At 36.8% G+C, this 26922-nt stretch overlaps 1 protein-coding gene across 1 annotated transcript in view; it reads left to right on the plus strand.

The window, feature by feature from the left end:
• Window positions 1-26669, plus strand: part of nbeal2 (neurobeachin-like 2) — a 104176-nt gene extending 77507 nt beyond the window's left edge. The window contains exons 30-54 of the mRNA XM_079836354.1: window positions 1918-2229; window positions 3791-3940; window positions 4148-4305; window positions 4735-4859; window positions 5080-5197; window positions 7092-7252; window positions 8060-8193; window positions 8276-8383; window positions 8657-8752; window positions 8931-9055; window positions 9281-9421; window positions 11158-11288; window positions 11371-11480; window positions 11865-11982; window positions 12071-12168; window positions 12876-12989; window positions 13143-13229; window positions 16315-16424; window positions 16853-17025; window positions 17287-17381; window positions 18020-18136; window positions 18267-18428; window positions 20464-20612; window positions 21338-21473; window positions 24215-26669. Of these exons, the coding sequence (XP_079692480.1) occupies window positions 1918-2229; window positions 3791-3940; window positions 4148-4305; window positions 4735-4859; window positions 5080-5197; window positions 7092-7252; window positions 8060-8193; window positions 8276-8383; window positions 8657-8752; window positions 8931-9055; window positions 9281-9421; window positions 11158-11288; window positions 11371-11480; window positions 11865-11982; window positions 12071-12168; window positions 12876-12989; window positions 13143-13229; window positions 16315-16424; window positions 16853-17025; window positions 17287-17381; window positions 18020-18136; window positions 18267-18428; window positions 20464-20612; window positions 21338-21473; window positions 24215-24322 (3336 nt within the window). The 3' untranslated portion in view covers window positions 24323-26669. The remainder of the gene's footprint in view (window positions 1-1917; window positions 2230-3790; window positions 3941-4147; window positions 4306-4734; window positions 4860-5079; window positions 5198-7091; window positions 7253-8059; window positions 8194-8275; window positions 8384-8656; window positions 8753-8930; window positions 9056-9280; window positions 9422-11157; window positions 11289-11370; window positions 11481-11864; window positions 11983-12070; window positions 12169-12875; window positions 12990-13142; window positions 13230-16314; window positions 16425-16852; window positions 17026-17286; window positions 17382-18019; window positions 18137-18266; window positions 18429-20463; window positions 20613-21337; window positions 21474-24214) is intronic.
• Window positions 26670-26922: the final 253 nt, after the last annotated feature.

Here is a 26922-nt window from a genome sequence, read left to right on the forward strand (position 1 = left end):
AAACAGCTATACTCTATTGCACACTGTGTGAAAGGTAATATCCGAATAAGCATAATAGGGGCACTTTAGTTTAGATCATAAGGCAAGTGTGAATATTCATAGAAATCATTAATTGGATCAAAGACTAAATTAACTAACATAGATGCATCCTTAAAACCATCAAATGAAAATGGATCAGCATATGAGCTCATATAAAGAGCTCATATAATAAGCATAGACAACCAAGTGCCACTCACCGTGAAAGCCGTGTGCAGAAATAACCCTAGACAAATACAAGAGGCAAACATGAGTAGATAAACAAGACTAACAAGGGATCATGATGACACAGGTGTTCACAATCATTTGGAAATTCATGCAGTTATAACATGATTTTAGATGCTGTGTGTGTTTAGAAAGGAATAATAGCTTGTTAATTCATCCATCATCTTGGAAATAAAACGGTACTTTTGAATGAATCAATGATCAAGGATGGTATTCTCATGTTCACTAGTCAAATCGTCAAATGCAAAGCATTGTGGGATACAGTACCCTGCCACTTTTTAGAAAAGGCCATCTCAGTATTCTATGCATACAGAGAATTTGCATACTGAACAGTGCAATGTAGTATAGTGTATACTAATAAAATAATGAATGTCTAGCTTACTGTTTGCTAGATAGTTCTATGTCGACAAATGAAACCCAATGTACTGTTGAAATTGATTTCTGGACATCACAATGTAATGTTTTCTGCAGTTGTTATTGTACATTTATCTGATATAGCATTGTATTGTACCACCCACAATACAATGCCATTTTTTCTTCAAAGTAACACCAATGAAGTATAGAATAGTATCTAGTATAGTATATACCTCATTCATTTAAATGTTTATATCATATGCTGTACAGTATGCAGTATACTATACTGTACTATATACTGCTTCATATTCTGTTGCAGTATGTAATAAGTTATTATTCCATTATAGTATCGTATAGTATAGTATATAGTATAGCAAAGTATAGTATAGTGCAGTTACAGTACAGTACAGTATAGTATAGTGCATTTACAGTACAGTATTGTGTAGTGTAGTTACACTACAGTATAGTATAGTGCAGTTACACTACAGTATAGTATAGTATAGTATAGTGCAGTCACACTACAGTATAGTATAGTGCAGTTACACTACAGTATAGTATAGTGCATTTACAGTATAGTATAGTATAGTATAGTGCAGTCACACTACAGTATAGTATAGTGCAGTTACACTACAGTATAGTATAGTATAGTGCAGTCACACTACAGTATAGTATAATGCATTTACAGTATAGTATAGTGCATTTACAGTATAGTATAGTGCCGTTACAGTACAGTATAGTGTAGTGCAGTTACATTACAGTATAGTGTAGTGCATTTACAGTATAGTATAGTGCAGTTACAGTACAGTATAGTGTAGTGCAGTTACAGTACAGTATAGTATAATGCATTTACAGTATAGTATAGTGCATTTACAGTATAGTATAGTGCAGTTACAGTACAGTATAGTATAATGCATTTACAGTACAGTATAATGCATTTAGAGTATAGTATAGTGCAGTGACAGTACAGTATAGTATAATGCATTTACAGTACAGTATAATGCATTTAGAGTATAGTATAGTGCAGTGACAGTACAGTATAGTATAATGCATTTATAGTACAGTATAGTATAATGCATTTACAGTATAGTATAGTATAGTGCAGTTACACTACAGTACTGTATAGTATAGTATACTGCAGGAATAATTCGTAATATGATAGTATGAGATTCTGATCATATGCAAAATACTTTCACAATATACATATCAACATTAAAGGCCTAATGTGAACAGAAAAAATGGCAATAAACACAGATAACCCCCGAATCATGACAGTAATATGTGCTTTTTTTTTTTTCTTCTTAGGTGTGTGAGATGGCACGTTTAAAGCTTCATAGCTTGCTGCAAACTGTGTTATGCCTGTCCTCAGAGGAGGTGTGTTTCCTGCTGGGTCGTCTTGGTGCACCACTTTGGCAAGCAAACTCTGGTTCAGACACCGAGGCTTTGCTGAGCCCGCTGGTACCCATCGTCCGAACGCTTTTGGACCAGCATGCGGATCTCACCACTCTTCAGAACATGCTCCCCAACCTCCCCGCCACCAACGGCAGCCCCTCCTTCGCCCAAGACCTCCAGAACTACTGCAGCACTGCTGAGTGGCAGCAGTTCTTCCAGAACCACGTCAGTACAGCCTTATCTTCCTCACACACACGCATATTTGCAGACACCCAGTTAGACTGTTTACCTTAAGATAAGCTGGCAGCTTCTCCGCTACAGCCATGTCAGTATATGTTAGCACAAACCTGTTTTGTTTTACCTTTTTTGGATGCAGAACGACAAGAATAAGTCTCTCAGCCTTCACTCTCAGTCATACGCAAGATAAGCTCATCATTTCACAAAAAGCTCAGTCCAGTCAGGATTGAAGCACATTTTTTCATTGAAATAAAAACATCTGTAGTATATTATATAATCATCTAGGATTCATTTTTGGATTCAAGGTTTACCTAAAGCTGTTCGACTGATTTCAGAGTGGTAGACCCCTCTCTCTAAAACAGTGCATAACTTACTCAGTGGACGTGTGTTTGTTTTAGCGTGAGGGCACTTTGGCGGTTAATCCGCTTCCATTGTAGTGATGAACTCTTTATTTAGACCCTTTTGTTCATCCAGTGCAAAAACAAGACAGAAAAATTCTGATTTATTCGCCTCATCTCACAAATCCAAAACAAACCATGCACTTAAATTAAACAGACATCACGGCAGAGTGACCTGGAGAAGATTTATAAAGGCTGGAGTGTGACTGTGTGTGGTTATAAATCTTCCCTGTTTGGACTGTTCGTATATACAAATCTCACGGTATATTACCATGCCTTGAATCAGGATGTAAACCAGGTTTTACACTATGCCCAAACATATATGTAGGTGAGGGGAGGTGAAGAGAGAGAGGAAAATGTGTGTGTTTTGATTGTTCAGCATTAAAATGATACAGTACATTTGGTAACACTTTACAATAAGGTTCATTTGGTAAAGGAACACAGGGACTTTTTGGGACTTTAGCTTATTCACCGTATCCCCCAGAGTTAGATTAGTCCATACATACCATTCTCATCTCCGTACGTGCCATAACTCTGTCTGACGCACCCACCGTTAGCCTAGCTTAGCACAAAGACTGGAGGTAAATGGCTTCAGCTAGCCTACTGCTCAATAAGTGACAAAATAATGCCAACATTTTCCTATTTATTCATTTTCCTATTTTCCTATGTTGTGATGTGTACTAAGACCTACGGAAAATGAAAAGTTGCGATTTTGTCACTTATTGAGCAGTAGGCTAGCTGGAGCCGTTTACCTCCAGTTTTTGTGCTAAGCTAGGCTCACGGAACAATTAAAAATAAATTGTATGCATTTACTTAAAAAATTAGTTACTTTATGCATTCATTTGTTAGTATATTATGTTATTTTTACTTATAACAATTTTTAAATAATATTTTAATAATTTTAAATGAGTTGTAAGCATTTATAATATAATACATTTTTATTTTAAGTGTTTTTTGTGTTATATTCTATTATATTTTCCAAACAATTCTACAAAAATGAAATGTACACATGAATATATATTTCTGATGTGTGGTCGCAGATGTGCCAGTATTAGCTGTATTAACTTCAAACATGCCTCATCAAAATGTAGTGCAACATTTAAACATCCATTTTAAACCATGTGAAATGTTTTCATAATGTATGCCTGTAGGTGGAGCCCACAATGCAGCAGTATGAGCTAGACACTTTTGGAAAGAGTCACGACCTGATGTCCAACTTTTGGAATTCCTGCTTTGATGACCTCATGAGCTCTGCACAGAGAAGAGACAAGGACCGTTCTGACTGCAAAGCCAAGTTTCAGGTGTCTGCTAACCCCAATTATTCCAATACAGAGGGAATATGTTAGGCTGCTAAAGAGAAGATTGCATGGTTTGATCCACACATGGAGAAAACCTTGAGTGCTTACTGCTTGGGAATACCGGGATTATTTATAAAACATCCAAAAGCCCAAAAAATTTTATGACATATGATTTAATAACATGGACTGTTTGTGTTTTTCTCTTTCCAGGAGCTCATCATTGACCCGTATCTAAAACGAGTGCGCTCAGAGAACAGCCGCTTCCACAATGTGCAGAAGATGATTAACGGACAACAGGGGGTGGTGTGGAGGCATTGGAAATCACTGCGTAGATTACTGAGCAGTGAGAGAGGAGCATGGGCACTCAGGTCTGCATGCATTAAACTCTTATTCTTAGTGAATATGATGCGTTGAAGAATTGTATTATTTTATTTCTTATTTGTGTGTATATATATATATATATATACATACATGCATATATACTCGTTTTAGATACATGCAGTACTTGCTCTGCAGCAACAGCAATAATCAACAGCAGCAGCAGTGTAGCAGATCTAGTCTGCCAGTGTGTGTGTGTGTGTGTGTGTGTGTGTGTGTGTTTCAGACTTTTCACAACTTTTCATATCTAGGTCACTAAAAATGTATTAAATAATAAAAACCGCAAATAGAAGCAATATCACAGTGTCACCGTAAATTGAGTTAAAGTGAGGTTCAGTTGTATACACTGATACTGTATATCCAAGCATTATATTGCGGTATGTGTGATGATGGACTGAGGGGAAGTGTTTGTGTTTCAGGGTTCAGCCAGAGGTGAAATGGAAACTGTCAAGTGCAGAGACGTACTCTAAGATGCGTCTGAAGCTGGTGCCCAACTACAACTTTGATTCCCACTGTGATGCCAGTGCACTGAGAGATAACATGGGTTAGTCACTTTGGAGAATGTCCCTGTAATCTGCTAAATGAGCATTAATGAATGAATGGATGAATGATACTGAATACGTCAATAGATCTCAGAATGACTGCTGGTAAATGGACATTCTGATTGTTTTGCTTTGACCAATTATTTTAAAATCACCTCTCTCCACTTGAACTCTCTGTTATTTCAATGTTAATGTTGGAGTTTTTGGCTGTTTTTTCTGCAGGAGCCGACAGCCCTCGCAGCTCGACTGAGCCCCTCCCTCTTGCTGTTGCCAAGGAAGCCAAAGTTAGTGACATGGAGGATGACAAACTAGAAGATGAAGATTTTGTCTTCCTTGAAGAGTGAGTGTCCTACTTTAACTCTCTGAGTACTCATTTGATTTGTTAGTAAGTTATCTAAACCAAGAGATCTAAATCAAAATTGTTGATGCCAAAAACCACCAAATATGATGAACCGCGGCAAGGAATTCTCTTCCTAAAATATGAGGAACATATTTTTATGTATTAAAAACTTGGCATGTGAATACAATAGAATAGCAATATAATAAAATAATTCTGATTATATCTTAACAATATAATTAAAGGGTTACTTCAGCGATTAGCATTAAGCTTTGTATCAGTAGAAACCCAGTAGTATATATATCCTTCCCCGCTCATATCCCGAGACGAGAGATTTATGTATTTTATGTCTGGAAAAAAGCCTCCGATGAGGCAAATATTGTAATTTTGCGTCATCGGAGGCTTTTTTGGCCAGAGGCTAGAGACTACAGCCAGTAGTAGGAGCTAGTTCCGCATGTTTTCAAAAACACTCGAAAAGCGAGTGTTCTCAATAAATTCCTATGAAAGTTAAGCTTCCATAGGCATGAACTAAAAACGCGCCAGACTGGACACGCACAGTGAATGAATGAACGACAATGCGGCCTTGAATGAATGCCGGGTGGCCGTGCTTATTTTAGTTTCGGTTTAAAATTAGCGTCAATTCGGGGGCGGGTTGCTTGAATTGTGGGTTCATGAAAACACAACAACAAAACGGTACAATGACAAACTCACTTAAATAGGCGCATTTCGCTTTGAAACCAAATCTTCCGCGATCATCTGATCTGTCAGCTCCTCACTCTCTGATGAATGAAATCTGACTCCTGTCCTGCTATTTGTGCTGCGACTCTCGTTCGGCTCGTGCTGTATTGAGCAGACACACAAGTGTCTGTTCTCTAACTGAATTAAAGGATTTTATTACTATAAAAATCAAAACGACGGTGGTGTGGAGCTGTAACCGGTAGGCGTGGCTTGGGGAGTGGCCTCATAGGGCAGCGAAGCAAGTGCATTCTGGGAGTTGTTGTCTTTCATCCATATGAGCCAAAAATACATTTTCTGGCTTTTCTCAGTCTAGAAGGCACCAACTTCTAAAATAATTTCAAATTTATACTACATAAATGACACAGTTTAAATACATATTCATCTTCCCAGCAGTGAAGTACCCCTTTAATATCATATTTTAGCATGTTACTTGACAGCCCTAAAATATATATTTTATAACCAGATATTCCTTGAGTGGTGTATTACTTTTCAGTAGCAATATGACACCCAGTTTTCGAAAATATACTTTATTCATAATAATAATAATAATGAGAGTAAACAGTTCTTCCACTGAGTAATAGGTACATCCATATTTTGTATATTTATCTGCAAATTATAATATCTTAAAATGTGCTCATCAAATCATGTTTCAGAATCACTAAACTTGGTGGTTCTGAATATCAGCATTGTTCGATAAGCTAAATAAACAAGAAGTTAATAATGAGTAACTTACCAATGCTATTTTGGTATTATGTATATATTATTATAGTATTTATATGTTTTCAGTTTAGTTTTGTGCTTTTGTAATGTTTATTAGTTACTAATTATTTAGTTTTAATGTTTATTTCATTTATTTACCTTTATTTTTATTTCAGTTTTAGTCATTTTTGTTCATCAACTCTACTACTACGACTTATTTTAGTTTCTAATTTTTGTTGTCCAAAACAAACCCGAAGCAGAATCAACTGTCACACGTCTCCAAGTAACAGACAGTAGTGTTTATTTGTTCCTGAATGAATCAGTGTCTTTGAATGAATCAATTGAGTAATGATTCAGGCTTTTCTGGTACCTGTAAAGACTTGGGTTTGGGTACCTGCAAACAACTGTTATTTTTATTGTGTTCGAGCGCATGTTTAGCAGGGTGTGTGTTATTCCTCAGGGCGGAGGAGGGCGAGGAGGAAAGCCAGAAAGAAAAGCTGGTGCTCTCAGAGGAGTGTGAGCTCATCACTATTGTTGCCGTGGTACCAGGTCGTCTGGAGGTCACAACACACCACCTGTACTTCTACGATGGCAGCAGTGAGAAAGAGGAGACTGAGGAAGGTGAGTTGCAGCTTGTATCAGACTGTATATGCCGTCATATTGCCCAACCTCTTTTTTTTTGTCTCACTGATAAGCCTCCATTCATTGTTCGCATGTTTTCTGAAAGATCTTTATGTTGCATTTATTTGATAAGAAATACAGTTAAAACTGTAATATTGTGAAATATTATTACAATTTAAAGTAATTGTTTTGTGTTTTAATCTATTTTAAAAGGTAATTTATTCCTGTGATGGCAAAGCAGAATTTTCAGAAATGATCCTTCAGAAATCAGTCTAATATGATGATTTGGTGCTCACTTATTATCAATTAATATTGATGATTGGTACTGGTTCTTGTTATTATCAATGTTAAAAACTTTTTTTTTTCAGGATTCTTTGATGAATAGAAGTTCTAAAGAACAACATTTATGACATTTGACGTGTATCACACTTTCCACAAGAATATTGAGCAGCATAAACTGTAATATTATATTGATAATAATAACTGATGATTAGAAGAAATGTTTCTTGAGCAGCAAATCAGCATACTGTATTAGATCATGAGAAAAATAGAAAATTCAGCTTTGCCATCACAGGAATAAATTACATTTAAAAATATATTAAAATTGAAAAAATATATATATATAGCATTTCACAATATCACTATTTTTACTGTATTTTTTATTAAATAAATGCGGTCTTGGTGAGCATAAGAGACAACTTTCAAAAACATTCATGGATATCAATTATTTCAAACTTTTGACCAGTAGTGTTTTTGATAAGCTATGATTCATGATTATATTGTGTATGCTTTTGACTGCCCATGCAGGTATTGGGTTTGATTTCAAGAGGTCGGTGTCACAGCTAAGAGAGGTCCACCTGAGGCGATACAACCTGCGGAGATCAGCACTAGAGCTATTCTTCATTGACCAGGCACACTACTTCCTCAACTTCAGGAAGGGGGTGAGTTAGACACATGGACAACAAGCATTGGTGGCATTTAATGTCTCTTCATGGTTTAATATTTGCTTGGGTTTTCCCACAGGTGCGGAACAAAGTCTACTCCAGGATCCTGGGTCTCAGGCCGCCCAATCTGTTCTACTTTGGTTCTCGCTCTCCTCAGGAGCTCCTGAAAGCCTCCAACCTGACTCACGTATGTCTTATATGAAAGAAGGCTCATAGCAACATTTTTTTTTCCATTTATGTGGGAAATTAAAAAGCACGGGATTAACACATACGCCAGACACATTGAGCCTTGGTGCTTATATGGGAGATGCTGATTGGAATCTGTTCTGCATTGCATCCCGACCCCATTGCTGCCTCTCTCGCCATAATTTCTAATTCCCTCTGTATTGTATCTGCCAATAAAAAAAAAAAAACATCCAAATCAAACTATTGTTTATTTTCATTCTTGTTCCTTTTGCAGAGATGGGTTTGCAGAGAGATCTCCAATTTTGAATATCTGATGCAGCTCAACACCATTGCTGGCCGCACATACAACGATTTATCACAGTATCCAGTGGTGAGTTCTCAAAAAGCTAGCATTGTTTTATTTTTGTTTTGTTTAAAATCCATACATTTTAAAATCCATTTTGCTGAGCAATCTAAATGTGCACGACTGAACTTCTGATGTTGTTATTGACTATTGTACCGGTCAGGCGAGTCTTCTCTTTTCTTCATGTGCATGTGTGTATTCTCAGTTCCCCTGGGTGTTGTGTGACTACACGTCTGCTGAATTGGATCTGGAAGACGCATCGGTTTTCAGAGATCTGTCCAAACCCATTGGTGTTGTCAACTCTCGCCATGCACAGAACGTCAGGGAGAAGTGAGACAGTCTCTCAGTCCTTATTGCAGAATTCTCGTTATCAAAGAATGTGTATCACAAAACTAGAAGGATGGATAACAATACCACAAGCTGATATTTTATAAATAGATATAAATGAGGAAATTATAACAGTTTGATCTTTCATAAGGAAAAGCAGTGTAATGTAGAATGTTTTATCCTTCAGCTGTTTTGCTAAGTGTCTTGTTCTTGTTGTTGTTTGAAAAGGTATGAGAGTTTTGAGGACCCAACAGGCACTATCGATAAGTTCCACTATGGCACACACTACTCTAATGCTGCCGGCGTCATGCACTACATGATCCGCACAGAGCCCTTCACCTCATTACATATACAGCTCCAGAGCGGCAAGTAAGACACACAGACTCACACACACACACACCGGTGCAGTCATACTACTGGGCAAATGCTGCAAGCTATGGGAAGGAGAGTCCAATCCTGCTCCTGGAGGGCCAACATCCTGCAGGGTTTAGCTCAAACACACCTGAACCAGCTAATCAAGGTCTTCAGGATTACTAGACATTTCCAGGAAGGTGTGTTGGGGCAGGTTGAGGCTAAACTCTTCAGGCCCTTCAAGCAGCATTGGACACTCCTGCTCAAGGGTGTGCTTAATTTTGCTTTGGGCCACATTCGTATTTCAGGATTGTTTTTTGTATAACTGAAGACATTTGTACTCAAATGTGTGTTTATTCATTCCAAGTATCGTTACCTATGGTATAAATGGAAGTTCAACGTTAAATCTTTATAAGTCTTAAATATATCATTAAAGAGGCCATATTATAGCCTGACGTCGTCATACTCAGATTCTTGTCAGAATATGAGTCAGATACTGCTCCATTGGGCTGTGATTATGAGGCGTGTTTCAACCGAACCAGGAAAGAAAATGCCTCTGCGCTCAATTGGATAAACCTACAACCAATCAGAGCAACGTAGCACACACGCTGGAAGAAGTAGAAGAAGAAGATGAGTGTAAACAATCTTTGCCAGTCTTGTAAAAAAGAATTTAAGGAGACACTAGTACTTATCAACACGATCATCATTTTTGAGAGAAATAGTAAAGGTGAATGCATATACAAACAAGTTCTCCGTTTGGGATTAGAACAAATTTAACCCAAGCGCTCTTTGGTGATGTGCATGATTACATCACTGTTGAGCATCTGTCCATCATCGTATAAAGCCCACCCTGACAATTTGATTGGTCCGAACAGCTCTGGTTCGAGCATAGTTGCTCCACAACAGATCATGTCAAGACCAAACTTCCCGACCTCAAATGTTGTGGGCGGGGCTAAGTTGTGCTGGCATCCAGGCTAGCCATATTGTGCCCTATTACAAAGCCTTGATTGTGTTTTCGAGATCTTCTAGAATAGGTTTTTCATGCTTGAATGTTCAAAAAAAGCATTATTTTTTCACATATTTTCCATTGTTGCAGCATGTCTCTTCCAAGTCTGTCTGAAACGCTCTGTTTAGTTCCCGTCTCTATGAAGCCCCTCCTTCTAAAAAGTGCAATGCGCTCTGATTGGTCGGCTGGACCAGTGTGTTGTGATTGGTCAACCACTTTGAGCGTGTTTTGGAAATGTCCCGCCCTTCTTACCATAACCACGAGTTTCAACACAATCGCAACTCAACCAGGCCACGCCCCTTCTTTATGCGTATGATTTAGGAGGGAATCGTTTAAAAAAATGAGGGATATTGTGACGTGTGAGAGAAGTTCCTGGAAGAGAACTCGAGGACTCATTTTCAGGGAATTGAGAAACAGACAGTGTTACTGATATTGAGAATAACTCCCTTTGGAGTTGACTTTGAAACTTTGCAGAGCTAAAGAAAGTTGAATATGTAAAAAAGGCATAATAGGTCCTCTTTAAAAGTAATTTAAATTAGTTTGATGGTTTTGACAGGCCAAAACTAAGTAGCCATACAGGAATGAAGATCACCAACATCAAATTGTAAATGTTATAAATATTTGATGTATATTTTATGTTTGTTTGCACTCCCTAGTACTGACCACTAGGTTGCAGTGTTGTTTACCTGATGGTTTTTAAACATATGTCTGGGGCTGCTCTTATATGAGTGATTGTGTGTGTGTTTAGGTTTGATTGTGCCGATAGGCAGTTTCATTCAGTAGCAGCAGCGTGGCAGGCGCGGATGGAGAGTCCAGCTGACGTGAAGGAGCTCATCCCAGAGTTCTTCTACTTCCCAGAATTCCTGCAGAACATGAACGGTCAGTGAGTCAATGATGAAAAAGCACGCTGCCACTGAAATATGTTCAATGGATTTTGAATTGCGTTATGTTATGTGTGCAGGTTTTGATCTGGGCTGCTTGCAAATGAATCAGGATATGGTCAATGATGTGTTGCTTCCACCCTGGGCGTCTTCGCGTGAAGACTTCATCAGGAAACACAGAAAAGCCTTGGTGTGGGAACTGACACAATGCGCAACACACTGATTTCAAATATATGTTATATATACAGTTTGCTATAACTAAATTTGTTATTGAGTTGAAAAACTGATATTGAGTCTTTTGATCGATTAATTAAAAGAATCAGCTCATATGAGTCATTTACTTGAATCGGACAATGTTTGTGCTTTTTTTGTAGAAAACAGTTATTATGATAAAACATGTATTTTTAATTAATAACATTCAATTCAGGCTGCAATTAACAATGGCAAAAATATCATATTTCCGCCGTGGTGCTGCAGGTTCAGTGGCTCAATGGAAAAAAATGCTTTTGAAACATGCACACTATTTTGTTCTTCATCTGACACACACTCTCCTTGTGTATCTGTGTGTTTAAAGGAGAGCGAGCATGTGTCTGCTCACCTGCATAAGTGGATAGATCTTATATTCGGGTATAAGCAGCGAGGACCTGAAGCAGTGGAGGCGCTTAATGTCTTCTACTACTGCACTTATGAGGGTAAGAGGCCTCTTATGATTTCATGTTAGTTTAAACATGTTTCTGCATGGAAAATATGACTGATCGGTGTGTGTGTTTTGGCTGTCAGGTGCGGTGGATCTGGACGCCATAGCTAATGAGACCGAGCGCAAGGCCCTGGAAGGCATCATCAGCAACTTTGGCCAAACGCCCTGTCAGCTTCTCAAGGTGGGACATCAGACAGATGTTTCCATCTCTAGCCAGCATAAGCTCCCAGTCTGAACGGCGTTATTTTTATTTATACTTTTTAGCAATATTTTGAATTACCTTTTTGTTTTTATATTTTCAGTTTTCATTTTAATTTTAGTTTAATTCTTAGTAATTTTGTAATGTGCTTTTAGTAATTGTATTAGATTTGTTTTTTAAATATTGCTATATATAGGTTTAATCCATTTTAATTTCAGTTTTTGTATTTACATTTAGTAATTTTAGTGCTTAAACTTATTTTCATCCAATATTGGTAACATTTTACAATGTTTAGTTAACTGCATTACTTAACATGAACTAACAATGAAAAATTATTTTAAAGCATTATGTTATTATTATTGTTAATTTTAACATATACTAATACATTTACAAAATCAAAAGTTGTATATATTTATATTATTTAATGGACTTTTCTTGAATACCCACTGTTAACAAAGATTGATAAATACTGTAACAAGTTTATTGCTCATTATTAGTTAATTTTAGTTAACTAATGGGACCTTATTGTAAAGTGTCACTGTACTATTTATATTTTATTTTGGCATCATTTCAGTTAACAAAAATGCTTTTAATAGTTTTAGTTAGCGATAAAAACCTTGGGTCTAAAGGCTTTTGTGTAATGTGTTGCGGGTAATATGGCACAAGTGAAACCTGTCTGTGTTATTCAGGAGCCTCATCCTCCCCGTATGTCAGCAGAGAATGCCTTCAGGCGGCAGGCCCGCATGGACTTACTACCCCCCAACCTTTTTGATCAGCTCAATAAACTCAGATCTTTCAAGGAGGTATGTCCAAATGTATTAGTATTTTATTTCAACTGAATAATGTGGTGAAATGGCACATTTTGAGCACTATGTGCTAATAATTTAAGTTTGATTTAAGGAGATTCTTTGGTGAAAGTGTGATTTGTGTTGTGGTTGTTATTTGTTTTCGTGTAGGTGGTGAGTGATGGTCTGCCGTTAGTGCAAGCCGTGGTGCCCAGAAATCAAACCCGCTCCTTTATCATCCCAGGTTCTGACATACTGGTAAGATTATTTCAGGGTTATGTTCACTTGTTGTGTGTACTAATATTTGAGTAGGATGAACCAATCACAGTGGTTCTCAACCATTAGAGGGCTTCAGCGAACATCCAAAGGGCACTCAAGATTACTTAAAATGATGTAAAATAAGCCAAAACAAGCATGAATATAAATTTATAATGAATACAAATGTTCTTGATATGCCAAGCTCTAAAATATTTTATAGGGCATAAATTAGAAATAATTTATATATATATATATATATATATATATATATGAATCTTTTGAATATTGTTGTGGACAATGATTTAAAAATATGTTAAGAACCATTTTGGAGTCTGAGGAAAATCTGAGAGGCAAAAAAAAATAATTTTGTGGCTATTATTAAATTAATACTTAAATTAATATTAAACTCAATACTTGAAATTAATTCGCTGTGTATCCAAAAAGGGATTACACACCGACATACTAGCAATCTTCTTTTATCATTACATGTCCAAAAAAATTAAGTGCTCAGTGCATATTAAAAATGCACAAAAAATCATAATTTTAAAATAATGCACTATTATTTTTCATTCTACTTTCTAAAGACTGATCAGGAATATAATGCAATAACTGTTATGTTTTTGTTTTTCAATATGAATGAAAAAAACATTGCATTTAGTTAGAATAGTTTGTATTTGTGTTGTTTCTATGAGGTTGTCTGTTTACAGTAAAAATAATTTTTATTGGAAAAGCATTGTATAAATAAATTTCAAATTTAACAGTTTATACAGTAAACATTACTCTATATTACTCATATTTTCCAGATCTCTTTTTGTGTTGACAGTGACAATATAAATTAATGTATTAATTAAATGAATTAATTATTAAATTTTTGGATACAATTTGTCTATCTCTCTCTTAACCCTCTGCGGTACTTCATTTATGGGTCACACTCAGGACCTTCGGGTCAAAAATGACATGGAGGGCGGGATTAAGATAATAAAAGATTTGAGTAAAATCAATGGAATAAATTTTTGTTCAATAATATTTTTTCTTTTCTTTTTTGGTGTTTTGAGATAATTTTATGATTTATAATTGATATTTATGCAATCATTATGACCCATTTTTTCCCATTGAATATAATAAAAAATGTGTACATATATATATTTTTTTTTATTAAAGCTGTATTTCATTTTAGAGTCAAGCCTAGACCTCATGAAAGCAATTTTTTAAATGAGATCGGTGCTATCCGGTGGACACATTTAGCATTATCACGCAATAGCACATTTTTACCACTATAGTTCATCTTGCTTTTTATAAAAAAAAAATTTCAAATCGTAGCTTCATCGGAATGGTCCGAAACTTGGTGACTTTATTGGTACTTGGTATCTGAACACCCAAAAAAATTGGGGACAGGATTTGAAAAGTCTAAGTGGTCGTAAAAAAAATGTGTCACACTCAGGACCTTCGGGTCAAAAATGACCCCCATAGGAAATGAATGGGAAATTGGCAAGTTTTTTTGTGCATAAAATCTACAAATCAGCCAGGATGCAGAAAAAAGGAATCAACAGTGAAGGGGTGAATCTCTAAAACATCGAGAGTGCAAAACAGACAAAAAACAAACACACACACACACACACACACTTATACACACAAAAACACGCACACACAAATGAACGCGTGCCATTCCAAAAGCTAATTGTGTGTGTGTGTGTGTGTGTGTGTGTGTGTGTGTGTGTGTGTGTGTGTGTGTGTGTGTGTGTGTGTGTGTGTGTGTGTGTGTGTGTGTGTGTGTGTGTGTGTGTGTGTGTGTGTGTGTGTGTGTGTGTGTGTGTGTGTGTGTGTGTGTGTGTGTGTGTGTGTGTGTGTGTTTTTTGGGTGTTCATATACCAAATACCAATAAAGTCACCAAGTTTCGGACCATTCCGATGAAAAAAATTATAAAACTCTTCGGGTCATTTTCGACCCGAAGTACCCCAGAGGGTCAAATATTGTTTTCACTAAGTGTACATGGATCTTTATTACTTATTTCTATATACAGTCTAACCAAAAATTATTCAGACACCTGATATTTTACTAGTGGGTGCAGGACAGTTTAGTTTATTTATGTAAGTGAGGATAGCTAAATAAAGTAAACTGACATATTATACCCAAAAATTCTTCATAAAATGGACTACCAGTAAAATTGATAAAAATTTGGGACCAAAATTATTCAGACACTTTGACCTGACCATGTTTTGCTTAAGTGTTTATGCAACCTTTTACACCACAAACTGAACAAAATTAAGCATTTATTGGTCATTGGTAGACCTAATTTGGTATTATCTAATTGTGTACTTAAATTTGACAGCTGACAGCTGATTAGTTTATTGTAATCCATCACATACCTTTATATCAGTTATCTGACATTATCAAGATTATCATGACACAGTTAAACTCAGAGTTCTTGTCATATTTTATTACCATTTTCTAAACTATAGCGAATAAACTGTGATAATGTGAGAAAATGTTGAAGGTGTCTGAAAACATTTTAGTTTGACTGTACTCATATGTATTTATTATAGATCAGTGGTCTTTAAACGGAAAACATATATACACTAGTGTATAAAAGTTTGCCGTTGGTAAGAAAGAAGAAATCTCTAATGTTCACCAAGGCTGCATTTATTTGATTAAAATACCATAAAAACAGTAATATTGAGAAATATTATTACAATTTGAAATAGTTCTTTTCAATTTGAATATATTTTAACATTTAATGAATTCCTGTGATGGCAAATTTCCTTCAGTGTCACATGATCCTTCAGAAATCATTCTAATATGCTGATTTGCTGCTCAAGAAACATTTATTATTATTATCTGTGTTGAAAATTCTTCGATTAATAGACATATATATTGGAATTTATTTGTAACATTATAAATGTTTTACTGTCACTTTTGATCAATTTAATGCATACTTGCTGAATAAAACTTGCTTTCAAAACCAACAAAAAAAGAATATGGTTCATATTCTTTTTTTCATATTCAAAATATGGTTCATCAATACGTTTGTTGCAGAACAGGCCTGCATCTGAAATGCATTTTGAATTACTTTTGTCCTTTTTCTAAGGTGACAGTGAGTGCTAATGGGATGATAGGCACTCATAGCTGGCTGCCCTACGACAAGAACATAGCTAATTACTTCACCTTCACCAGAGACCCCTCTGTGAGCAACCCAAAGTAAGTTTGAACAAGCACATTTACTATAAACGCATTATATAATCATGTGCAGAGGCTAGTTATGTCATACATTTCTAAAGACGAGGTTTTGTTTAGTCAGAAAGTTGTTTTTATGGTGACAACACTGGTCTTTGGACAAATAATCAAAAGCTTTATAGAAGCATATAAACAGCAGCTATTTGACATCAAACTCTGGTGGTTTGGCTGCTTTCATCTCTACGAATGTTCTTCAGTCAAATTGAGCCCTTTGTAGTAAAAGCTCATTTGTTTTGCCAAGCCTTTCTTGTTATTTATGAGTGGTTTGCTAACATGTGTCGAATCCGATGCTTAAACACAACATTGATCTATTTCAAATGTTCACCCACTGTTCCTGCTGACAAGTTTAGTCCCGTTTGTTGGTACTAACCTTTTGTTTGATCTGTTTTTAGGACCCAGCGGTTCCTCAGCGGGCCGTTCTCCCCAGGGGTGGAAATCGGCTCCCAGGTGCTGGTGGTGTCCAGTGACGGGCGTCTGCTGTTCAGCGGGGGGCACTGGGACTGCAGCCTGCGGGTCACTATGTTAGGCAAGGCCAAGCTGGTGGGCAGGATCTGCCGTCACATAGGTGAGAGCCGTCTGTCCGACATAGACGTACCGAAATAGTACTGAGCCGAGACGCAGCTGTAGGCGTTGGAATGAGCTTGATGGAGTTGTTCAGCTAAATCCTAAATAAAATGAATATTCGTTGAATATTTTGTTTCTGAAACTGAGCAATTAATAACTATCAGCTCCCTCTTGATTTAAACCATTCAGAATATTACATTATGCATTTGATTATGAATGCATGTCATGACGGCTAATTAATGGGCATTTTTGTGGGATATAGATGTTGTCACATGCCTGGCTTTGGATCTCTGTGGTATCTACCTCATCTCTGGCTCACGGGACACCACCTGCATGGTGTGGCAGGTCCTACAGCAGGTTTGCTAACACGAATACTTGTACTTTAATACCAAGTTAGTACAAAAATATGTATCAGACGTAACATGTACAGACAGCTGCTTTTGAACGCTTGTATCATCCCATCATCATGATATTTTTTATTCAGAAAGGACACATTAAATTGATCAAAAGTGATCAAAAATATGTTTTTATATACAATTTATTCTATTGCTCATCATTTGTGATCATTTTTAATTGTATTACTAATTATTTACTTGAATAATTACTTGAAACAGTGTTTACTTAATTGACATAATTAAAGACTATATTCCTTTGTTTTATTTTAATTTGTTAATATTTATTTACGACATATATACGACACTGAATACTGAACATTCAGCTTTGCCATCACAGGAAAAAAATACATTTTAAAATATATTCAGAAAACAGGTCATTTAAATTGTAATAATATTTCACAATATTGCTGCTTTACTGTATTTTTTTTATCAAATAAATGCAGCCTTGGTGAGCATTACATTTTTTTACTGACTTCAAGCCTTTGAAAGGTAGTGTATACAATAATAGTCCGAACTACAGCATGATTATATATACTAGTTATGAATATGTATGAATATAACTAGTGATTAAATCTGAATATATATTTTGATTACCTGTAGGGTGGTTTCTCTAGCGGTGTGTCTCCACGGCCCGTGCAGGTGCTCTGTGGACATGATCAAGAGGTCACGTGTGTCGCCATCAGCACTGAGTTGGATATGGCGATCTCAGGGTCAAAGGTAAAAATCAGGTTTAAAGGTTTAAATCAGGCCATTTCTAAAACATCCCTTCAGGAGTTAATCAGCTTCATTGCACTGCCATCAGGGTTGATGAGTTTTCTCTCCCTTGCTGTCTTTGTCTCTCATTCAGGATGGCACAGTAATCATGCACAGTGTGCGTCGTGGACAGTACCTGCGGACCCTGAGACCACCATGTGAGAGCTGCGTTCCTGCCCCTGTTGCACAGCTGGAGGTCGGCATGGAGGGGCACATAGTGGCACAGACAGTTATGGAGGGCCGCACGCCTGGAAAGGTGCTGATTGACTGCAGAACACTAAACACAGTTTGTCAAAAGAAGCAAGTTGTTGCTGTCAGGCGGAAACCTCATATCTCCATTTCTCGTCTTTTTTTTCTTCATAAATCATAACCATTAGTCACCCTTTATGTCTGTCTGTGGGTTTTGCCAATATCTTACAAATGAAAAGTATTAAAAAGAGCTTGTGACTAAACCTCGTAGCCCCATTGGATCCTCGAACTGTCAAAATTCACATAACTCCACCCCGCCTTTATTGCACACAAATTGGACAGTCTCTACTTGTTTGCAATGCAAGGGTAAATAAAGTACTGGGACTTTTACACAAGAAACAATGTATAAATGAAGGCTAATGTTTTATGTATTTGAGGAGCTCTTAGTCTAGTATTTGTCGTCAAGTCATAGTCAATACTGTGTTAAATAGCTACTTCGATGGGATTTTGGCCGATGACAGAAAAAACTGAGCGCCCACATACCTACAGTAAAGTTTATAAGCTGTAAGTTGATGCAACCGTTCTAATGGTGGACAAAACACGTATGAAATTCGCTGGTCAATAACCTTGTAACTCCATTTGAGCTTGATTTTGGTAAAATGTTAATAATATAATGACATATACAACTGTTCGGCCATATGTAAAGCCACAATATCAAATTTGACAGCGCAGTGTTCGATTATTTACAATTTTTTCGTTTTTTCCATTTCCTGAAAAGTAGTAATTTTGGAGATACAAAGTTTCCATCCGACACCGATAAAATTTGTTATTGTGAGAATGGAAATTGCACCGATCAGGCATAACATTATGAAAAATATTGTGTTGGTTCCTCTTTTGCTGCCAAAACAGCCCTGGCCCATCGAGGCATGGACTCTATCTGCCACCAAGATGTTAGCCGCAGATCCTTTAAGTCCTGTAAGTTGCGAGGTAGGGCCTCCATGGATCGGACTTGTTTGTTCAGCACATCCCACCGATGCTCGATTGGATTGAGATCTGGGCAATTTGGAGGCCAAGTCAACACCTCAAACTCGTTGCTGTGCTCCTCAAACCATTCCTGAAACATTTTTGCTTTGTGGCAGGGCGCATTATCCTGCTGAAAGAGCCACAGCCACCAGGGAATACCGTTTCCATGAAAGGGTGTACATGGTCTGCAACAATGCTTAGGTAGGTGGTACGTGTCAAAGCAACATCCACATGGATGGCAGGACCCAAGGTTTCCCAGCAGAACATTGCCCAAAGCATCACACTGCCTCCGCCGGCTTGCCTTCTTCCCATAGTGCATCCTGGTGCCATGTATTCCCCGTGATGCAAAAGAAAACGTGATTCATCAGACCAGGCCACCTTCTTCCATTGCTCCGTGGTCCAGTTCTGATGCTCACATGCCCAATGTCAGCGTTGGACAGGGGTCAGCATGGGCACCCTGACTGGTCTGCGGCTATGCAGCCCCATACGCAACAAACTGTATTCTGACACCTTTCTATCAGAACCAGCATTAATTTCTTGAGCTACAGTAGCTCGTCTGTTTGATCAGACCACACGGACCATCCTTCGCTCCCCACGTGCATTAATGAGCCTTGGCCACCCATGACCTTGTCGCTGGTTTACCACTGTTCCTTCCATGGACCATTTTTGATTGATACTGACCACTGCAGACCGGGAACAGCCCACAAGAGCTGCAGTTTTGGAGATGCTCTGACCCAGTCGTCTAGCCATCACAACTTGGCCCTTTTCAAACTCACTCAAATCCTTACACTTGCCCATTTTTCCTGCTTCTAACACATCAACTTTAAGGACAAAATGTTCACTTGCTGCCTAATACATCCAACCCACTACCAGGTGCCATGATGAAGAGAAAATCAGTGTTATTCACTTCACCGGTCACATTGTTATGCCTGTTCGGTGTAAATTATAAACAAAAATAATAATAATATTGTTTTTATATCTAGGTACATTAATGCAGTGCTTCTCTAACCTGTCCTGTTTTTGTTTTTTTTGACTGTTACATTCATTGTTTTTTTATTATTATTATTTTCTGCCTGTAGGACAAGTATGCACTGCATGTGTATTCTGTAAATGGCTCTCTCTTAGCATCTGAGACCTTGGATGAGAAGATTTCAGCTTTGCACCTGGTGCCTGACTACCTCATCGTGGGCACACAACTGGGAAACCTTCACATTCGAGACTTGTACAGGTAAACACACCTCTAACAGTTATTGTACACTAAACACTATCCTTCAGAAGTTTGTGGTCAGTATTTTTTTTAATAGAAATTAATACTTTTATTCAGCAAGGACACTTTAAATTGACCAAAAGTGACAGTAAAGACTTTTACATTGTCACAAATCAATTTGTTTCAAATAAACGCTGTTCTTTTGAACTTTTTATTCATCAAAGAATCCTGGAAAAAAAATCTGTCACAGTTTCCACACGATATTAAGCTGTTTTCAACAAGAAATGTTTCTTTAGCAGCAAATCAGCACATTAGAATGATTTCTGAAGGATCGTGTGGCACTGGCGTAATGATGCGGAAAATTCTTTATTCCTGTGATGTTTTGCCATCATAGGAATACATGTCAATTAACAAATATTAAGATAGAAAACAGTTATTTTAAATTGTAAGAATATAACAGTTTTACTGTGTTTGTGATCAAATAAATGCAGCCTGTGTGAGCATAAGAGACTCTTTAAAAAAATAAAGTAAATCCTACTGACCCCACACTTTTTAATGGTAGTGTAGGCATACAGCTTGAGTTTCCCAGCTTAGCACAACCTGTTTGATCATATTTTTTTTTTCTTCATTTTTTCATTGTAGAAGCATTCTTAAATCCTTTTGTGTCATCACATTAAATCTTAAGCAGCTGGGTTCATGTTTACTTCTCAGTCTCTCTTTCTGTGTCTTTGTGTCTGTGTGTATAGCTTAAATCTGGCTGTGGCGCCCTTGGCCCTGAAGGTCCCTGTGCGTTGTGTGTCTGTCACGAAAGAGAGCAGTCATATCCTGGTGGGCCTAGAGGATGGCAAACTCATTGTGGTGGGAGCAGGAAAACCGGAAGAGGTGAGTGAGTTTGAGAGGGTCTGTGTGTGGAAGGGTTTGCCATTAAAGGGATAGTTCACCCAAAAACGAAAATTTGATGTTTTTCTGCTTACCCCTAAGGCAACCAAGATGTAGGTGTCTTCGTTTTTTCAGTAGAACACAAATGAAGATTTTTAACTCCAACCGTTGCTGTGTGTCACTCATATAATGCTTGTCAATGGAGACTAATTCTATTAGAGTAAAAAAAACATGGAGAGACAACTTCAAATTAAACCCCGCGGCTCGTGACGACACATTGACGTCTTAAGACACGAAACGATCGGTTTCTGAGAGAAACCGAACAGTATTTATACAAATATATCACCTCATATCAGTCGAACGCTTCAGCTCTCCAGACTGCCATCACTTCCCATAGGTGAGGTCAAAAATAGCGGCCCGGTCATAGATATATACATAGATACCTCATTAGTACCTGCGTGGATCATGGCGTGGATCGCTCGAATGAGGAATCTACGTATACATATCTATGACCCGGCCGAAGTTGTCTGTCCATGTTTTTTTTACTCTAATAGAATTAGACCCCATTGACAAGCATTATATGAGTGACACACAGCAACGGTTGGAGTTAAAAATCTTCATTTGTGTTCTACTGAAGAAACGAAGACACCTACATCTTGGATGCCTTAGGGGTAAGCAGAAAAACATAAAATTTTCGTTTTTGGTTGAACTATTCCTTTAAAGGGTTAGTTCACCCAAAAATGAAAATTCTGTCATTAATTACTCACCCTCATGTCGTTCGACACCCGTAAGACCTCCGTTCATATTCGGAACACAAATGAAGATATTTTAGTTGAAAGCTGATGGCTGAGAAAGGCTTCAGATAGGCCTCCATTGGCATTCAGTACATTTACACTCCCAAGACCCATAAAAGGCACTAAAAACGTCGTTACAAAGTCCATCTCACCACAGTGACTCTACAATAATTTTACGATGCGACGACAATAGTTTTTGTGCGAAAAAAAAATCAAAATAACACCTTTATCCAACTTGTTCTTGTCTTCCGTGTGCGCCTCCACGACGCATGCGCGAGAATATGACGTAGCGCCAGCGTTCGGGAATCCATGAAATGCACACTTAAGCCCCATTTTGAGAACTACGCCGAGACCTAAAGCACGAGCAATGTAGAATTCAACAGCTTAGATACGCGCGTCTTCCTCTGCTTGTAAACAAATCGCTTCTGGGTCATGTGTCCGAACACCGGATCTGCGTCATATTCTCGCGCATGCGTCGTGGAGGCACACACCGAAGACAAGAACAAGTTGGATAAAGGTGTTATTTTTATTTTTTTTTGCGGACAAAAAGTATTGTCGTCGCATCGTTAAATTATTGTAAAGTCACTGTGGTGAGATGGACTTTGTAACGACGTCAGGGTTCCCACTCGTCCTGGAAAACCTTGAAAAACTGGAAAATTGATGACAAATTTTCCAGTCCTGGAAAACACATGGAAAATTAGAGAAAATGTAAAATGTCCTGGAAAATCTTGTTGTTGTCTGGAAAAATTCTTTTAAAAAAAAGTTATTTCTTTAGCCGAGCATAAAGAGTTTATCGCTGGCCCAAACAATTAGCGCTATATTTTGAATAATGATGTTTAATAGTTAATGCTATAACTGCTCAAATCTATGCAATGAATGTTAACTCATAAGCTGCTAACTAATCACATCATTTTAATAGTCACATTTGTGTGTTATAAAGTCAGAATTGCAAGATATAGTCAGAATTGCGTGATATAAACTCGCAATTCTGACCTTTTCTTCACAATTGACTTTTTTTGCGCAGTTGCGAGTTTATATCTTGCAATTCTGACTTCTTTTCTCAAAATTGTGAGATCTAAACTGCAATTGCAAGTTATAAAGTCCAATTCTGAGGAAAAAAGAATTGCGACAATTGTCGCGTTATCACACATATGTAAAATCTGACAGAAGTAATGACAGAATTTTCATTTTTGGGTGAACTAACCCTTTAAGCGTTTACTGATTGAAATCAAATGCATGCTACTCATTAAAGGAGTGACCAATGAAACTGTCACATATATTCTGTGAGGTTGTAGTGTTTTATTTTTGTTATGTTTTTATGTTTTATGCTTACCAAGGCTGAATTTATTTGATTAAAACAGTACTATTGTGACATTATTATAATTTAAACTTTTGCAACATTGTAAATTTCTTTACTTTCACTTTTGATCGATTTAATACGTTCTTGCTAAATAAAAGTATTAATTTCTTCTTCTTTTTTTTAATCTGACCCGAAACGTTAGTGTACATTTTAAGTGTAACAGTTTAACAACTTTTGTAAATATAGCAAATATTGTGTAAACTGTGAAAAACAGTATATATATATATATATATATATATATATATATATATATATATATATATATATATATATATATATATATATATATATATATATATATATATATATATATATATATATATATATATATATATATATATATATATATATATATATATATATATATATATATATATATATATATATATATATATATATATATATATATATATATATATATATATACATATTTGTTTTTGTGGTGTACTAGACAAAATTATTCAAAATGACATCCCTAAAATATTATATTATATTAATTGTTAACTCTTTATTTCATAAAATATGTACTGTTAAAATGTTTTACTGTACATGTAGAAAATGAATCAGCACCTTCCTTTGTCTTAATTCAGGTGCGATCAGGGCAGTTTTCCCGCCGACTGTGGGGCTCCACACGCAGAATCTCCCAGGTGTCCTCAGGGGAGACCGAATACAACCCCGTTGAACCTCCTGGTAAATGAGCCCCACGTGCCTTCAGCGAAACCTTTGCCTCCACAAGAGACGATAGCGTTCCTGCAGCGCTCGTCTGGTTTCCTGCAGTTCCAAAACGAGAGATAATGGGGACAAGAGAGCATAAAGGGAACAGTTGTGAACATCCAAACATGCACTTTTTTTATGAAAAGGGAACATTCTTCTCGACAATGCAAAGATTTATACTGCTTTTAACAAACAGACATTCCAAAGATTTTTGATCAGGCGAATCAGGAGGTCGCCTGCAAACTTTTTGAGCGTTGACGGCTGAGACTGAACTTTTTAAAAGCAGTATGTTCTGTCCTGTGAATCACAGACTGGTCTGGAGCCCGAGGCACTGTAGCTCAGCGTGATGGACTTAGTCTCTGTCACTGAGTGACAAACCGCAATCACCTGAGCCGTTTAATAGTATAGTAGATCTTTCTATGCTGATTTTTGCTTTTGCTTCGCTGATCACGGTCAGCAAAGCGACACTGGTACTCCATTTTACACTTGAAAACCTTCTTATATTGAGCAATGTAATCTATGAATCCAGATTTTTCCATGGGACAGGCATCAACAGAGACATTTTAGCTCTGTGTTTGCATGTGGGTGTGGGTGTTTGTATTGCTTTGCACGGTTACTTGCAGATGCTTTGTATAATGCAATAATTATGTGACGCCTAAATTAGAACAAGATCCTTTCACTCTTGTCTGAAGCGCTTTGAGCCCTACTAAGTCTTGAGACTTGATTCAGTACCTCTGGTGCCTTAAAACAGGGAAACAATAGAAATGTTCATAAATTTATTTTCGATTATGACATAAAAAATATTAAAGGGATAGTTCACCCGAAAATGAGTCACCCACGTCCTTCCAAACCTGTATGACTTTCTTTCTCCTGTGGAACACAATATATATATTAGTGCTCTCAATTGATAAAAAAAAACTAATTAATCACACATTTTTCTGTCTGTAAGTAATCATGAATAATAATAATAAACAACCTAATTTAAGTGAACTTGGAACAATAACCACATAAACCGTTATAATAAATGTCGCATTTAGCTGTGACTTTAATATAGCAGGCCTCAACACCAAAGATGTTTCTCACTTGCCTCGCCACACAAACTAGTTATTTTCGTTGTTTTTGGATGATTTAACCTTATATTTTAATAAATATTTTTGACACCAACATTTTACTGTTAAATTTCATAATTCTTGATTACAATTTTTATACCACAACAAAAACTAGTAATCGAACTACTATAAAGTTCAAACATTTTTTAAAGACAAGTAAACAGTCGGTAAGAAAATAAGAACAAACAAAACAAATAACATGTATTGAAAAATTGTCTTTTGTTCCAGTTAAAGTCAAAAACAATACAGATATTGATCAAAATATAATCTTTTGTGATGCATTAAAGAAAGCCATTACGGTTTAGGAACAACATGATGGTGAGTAAATGATCACATGATTGAAATCTGGGGGTGAACTATCACTTTTTTTCATTAGGTCCTGCTGATAAAAATTATGATTTTCTCCATAGTAGCACTGGATAAATCTTTCATATCCTGTTGCTATAAAAAGGAAGTGCCTTTCCTGTCAGTGCACTGTGCACAGTGACAGGGATTTGCACAGCCATCACAAAAATCATCTTTAATGTTAAAAAGACAACGACTTGTTTGTTCTTCCACTGTAGGGGAGCGCTTTCTAAAATGGGCATAAATTGCACTTGATATGAAATGCTTTTGGCGTCTTTTCATATAATAGTTGTGATATAGGTTCAGAGCATCCTTGTGCTGCACTTCCAATCTCATTTACACAAAAATCTAAATCTCAATAGAAATTGTATCCATTTTTGAACTTCGCAAAGTGCCTCAATTGTGTTCTTCACTGTAATTATTAAACTATTTGTAATATGTGAAACATATGCCAGCTAGTCTTAATTGTCCCGTGAATGTGTCTGTTGGCTGGGGCCACAATTCTGTCTATGTTACCATTGGAATTTTTTTGTCTAGATGTTTTGGGGTTTTTTTTTTTCTCTTGACGCACTGAATACTTTGAAGGCTGTGCTGTGTGAGTGGTGTCTGTGAGACACATGGGTATTCGTCCCTACTGAGAGAGTAGAGGACACATCTTGCTGGCTTCTCTGGGATGGTTGCGTTAAATCTTTTTCTCTGTGTTGGATAGCAAAGTCAGCAGAGACAAAGAGAAGCACCGAGCACAACAGCCAGCAGTTATACACACTGTTTAGGGGTTTTTTTTTCTTCAGTATTTACTCATTTGTATTGTTCTAAACTCGTATGTCTTTCTTTTTTCAGTGGAATAAAATTGTACTGTTTGCTCTTTTAGAACGACAATGACTGAGAACTGAGTCTTTCAAACTTCAAATAGGACACAAAAGCACCATAAAAGTTGTCCATACAACTTGCACAATATATATTAAGTTTTCTGAAGTTGTACAATGTTTTGTGTGATCAACAAACCAATATTTAAGGTGTTATTCTCTGAAAATCTTCCCCTCTGTGTGACCAGACCACTTAAATGAGTTTGATTCACGAACAAATCATTCAGGCTTTGTGAACTGAATCATTCGCTGAAAAGTTCAAAC

The sequence above is a fragment of the Gobio gobio genome (assembly GCF_949357685.1).
Source record: "Gobio gobio genome assembly, chromosome: 15".
NCBI classification, from domain to species: Eukaryota; Metazoa; Chordata; class Actinopteri; order Cypriniformes; family Gobionidae; genus Gobio; species Gobio gobio.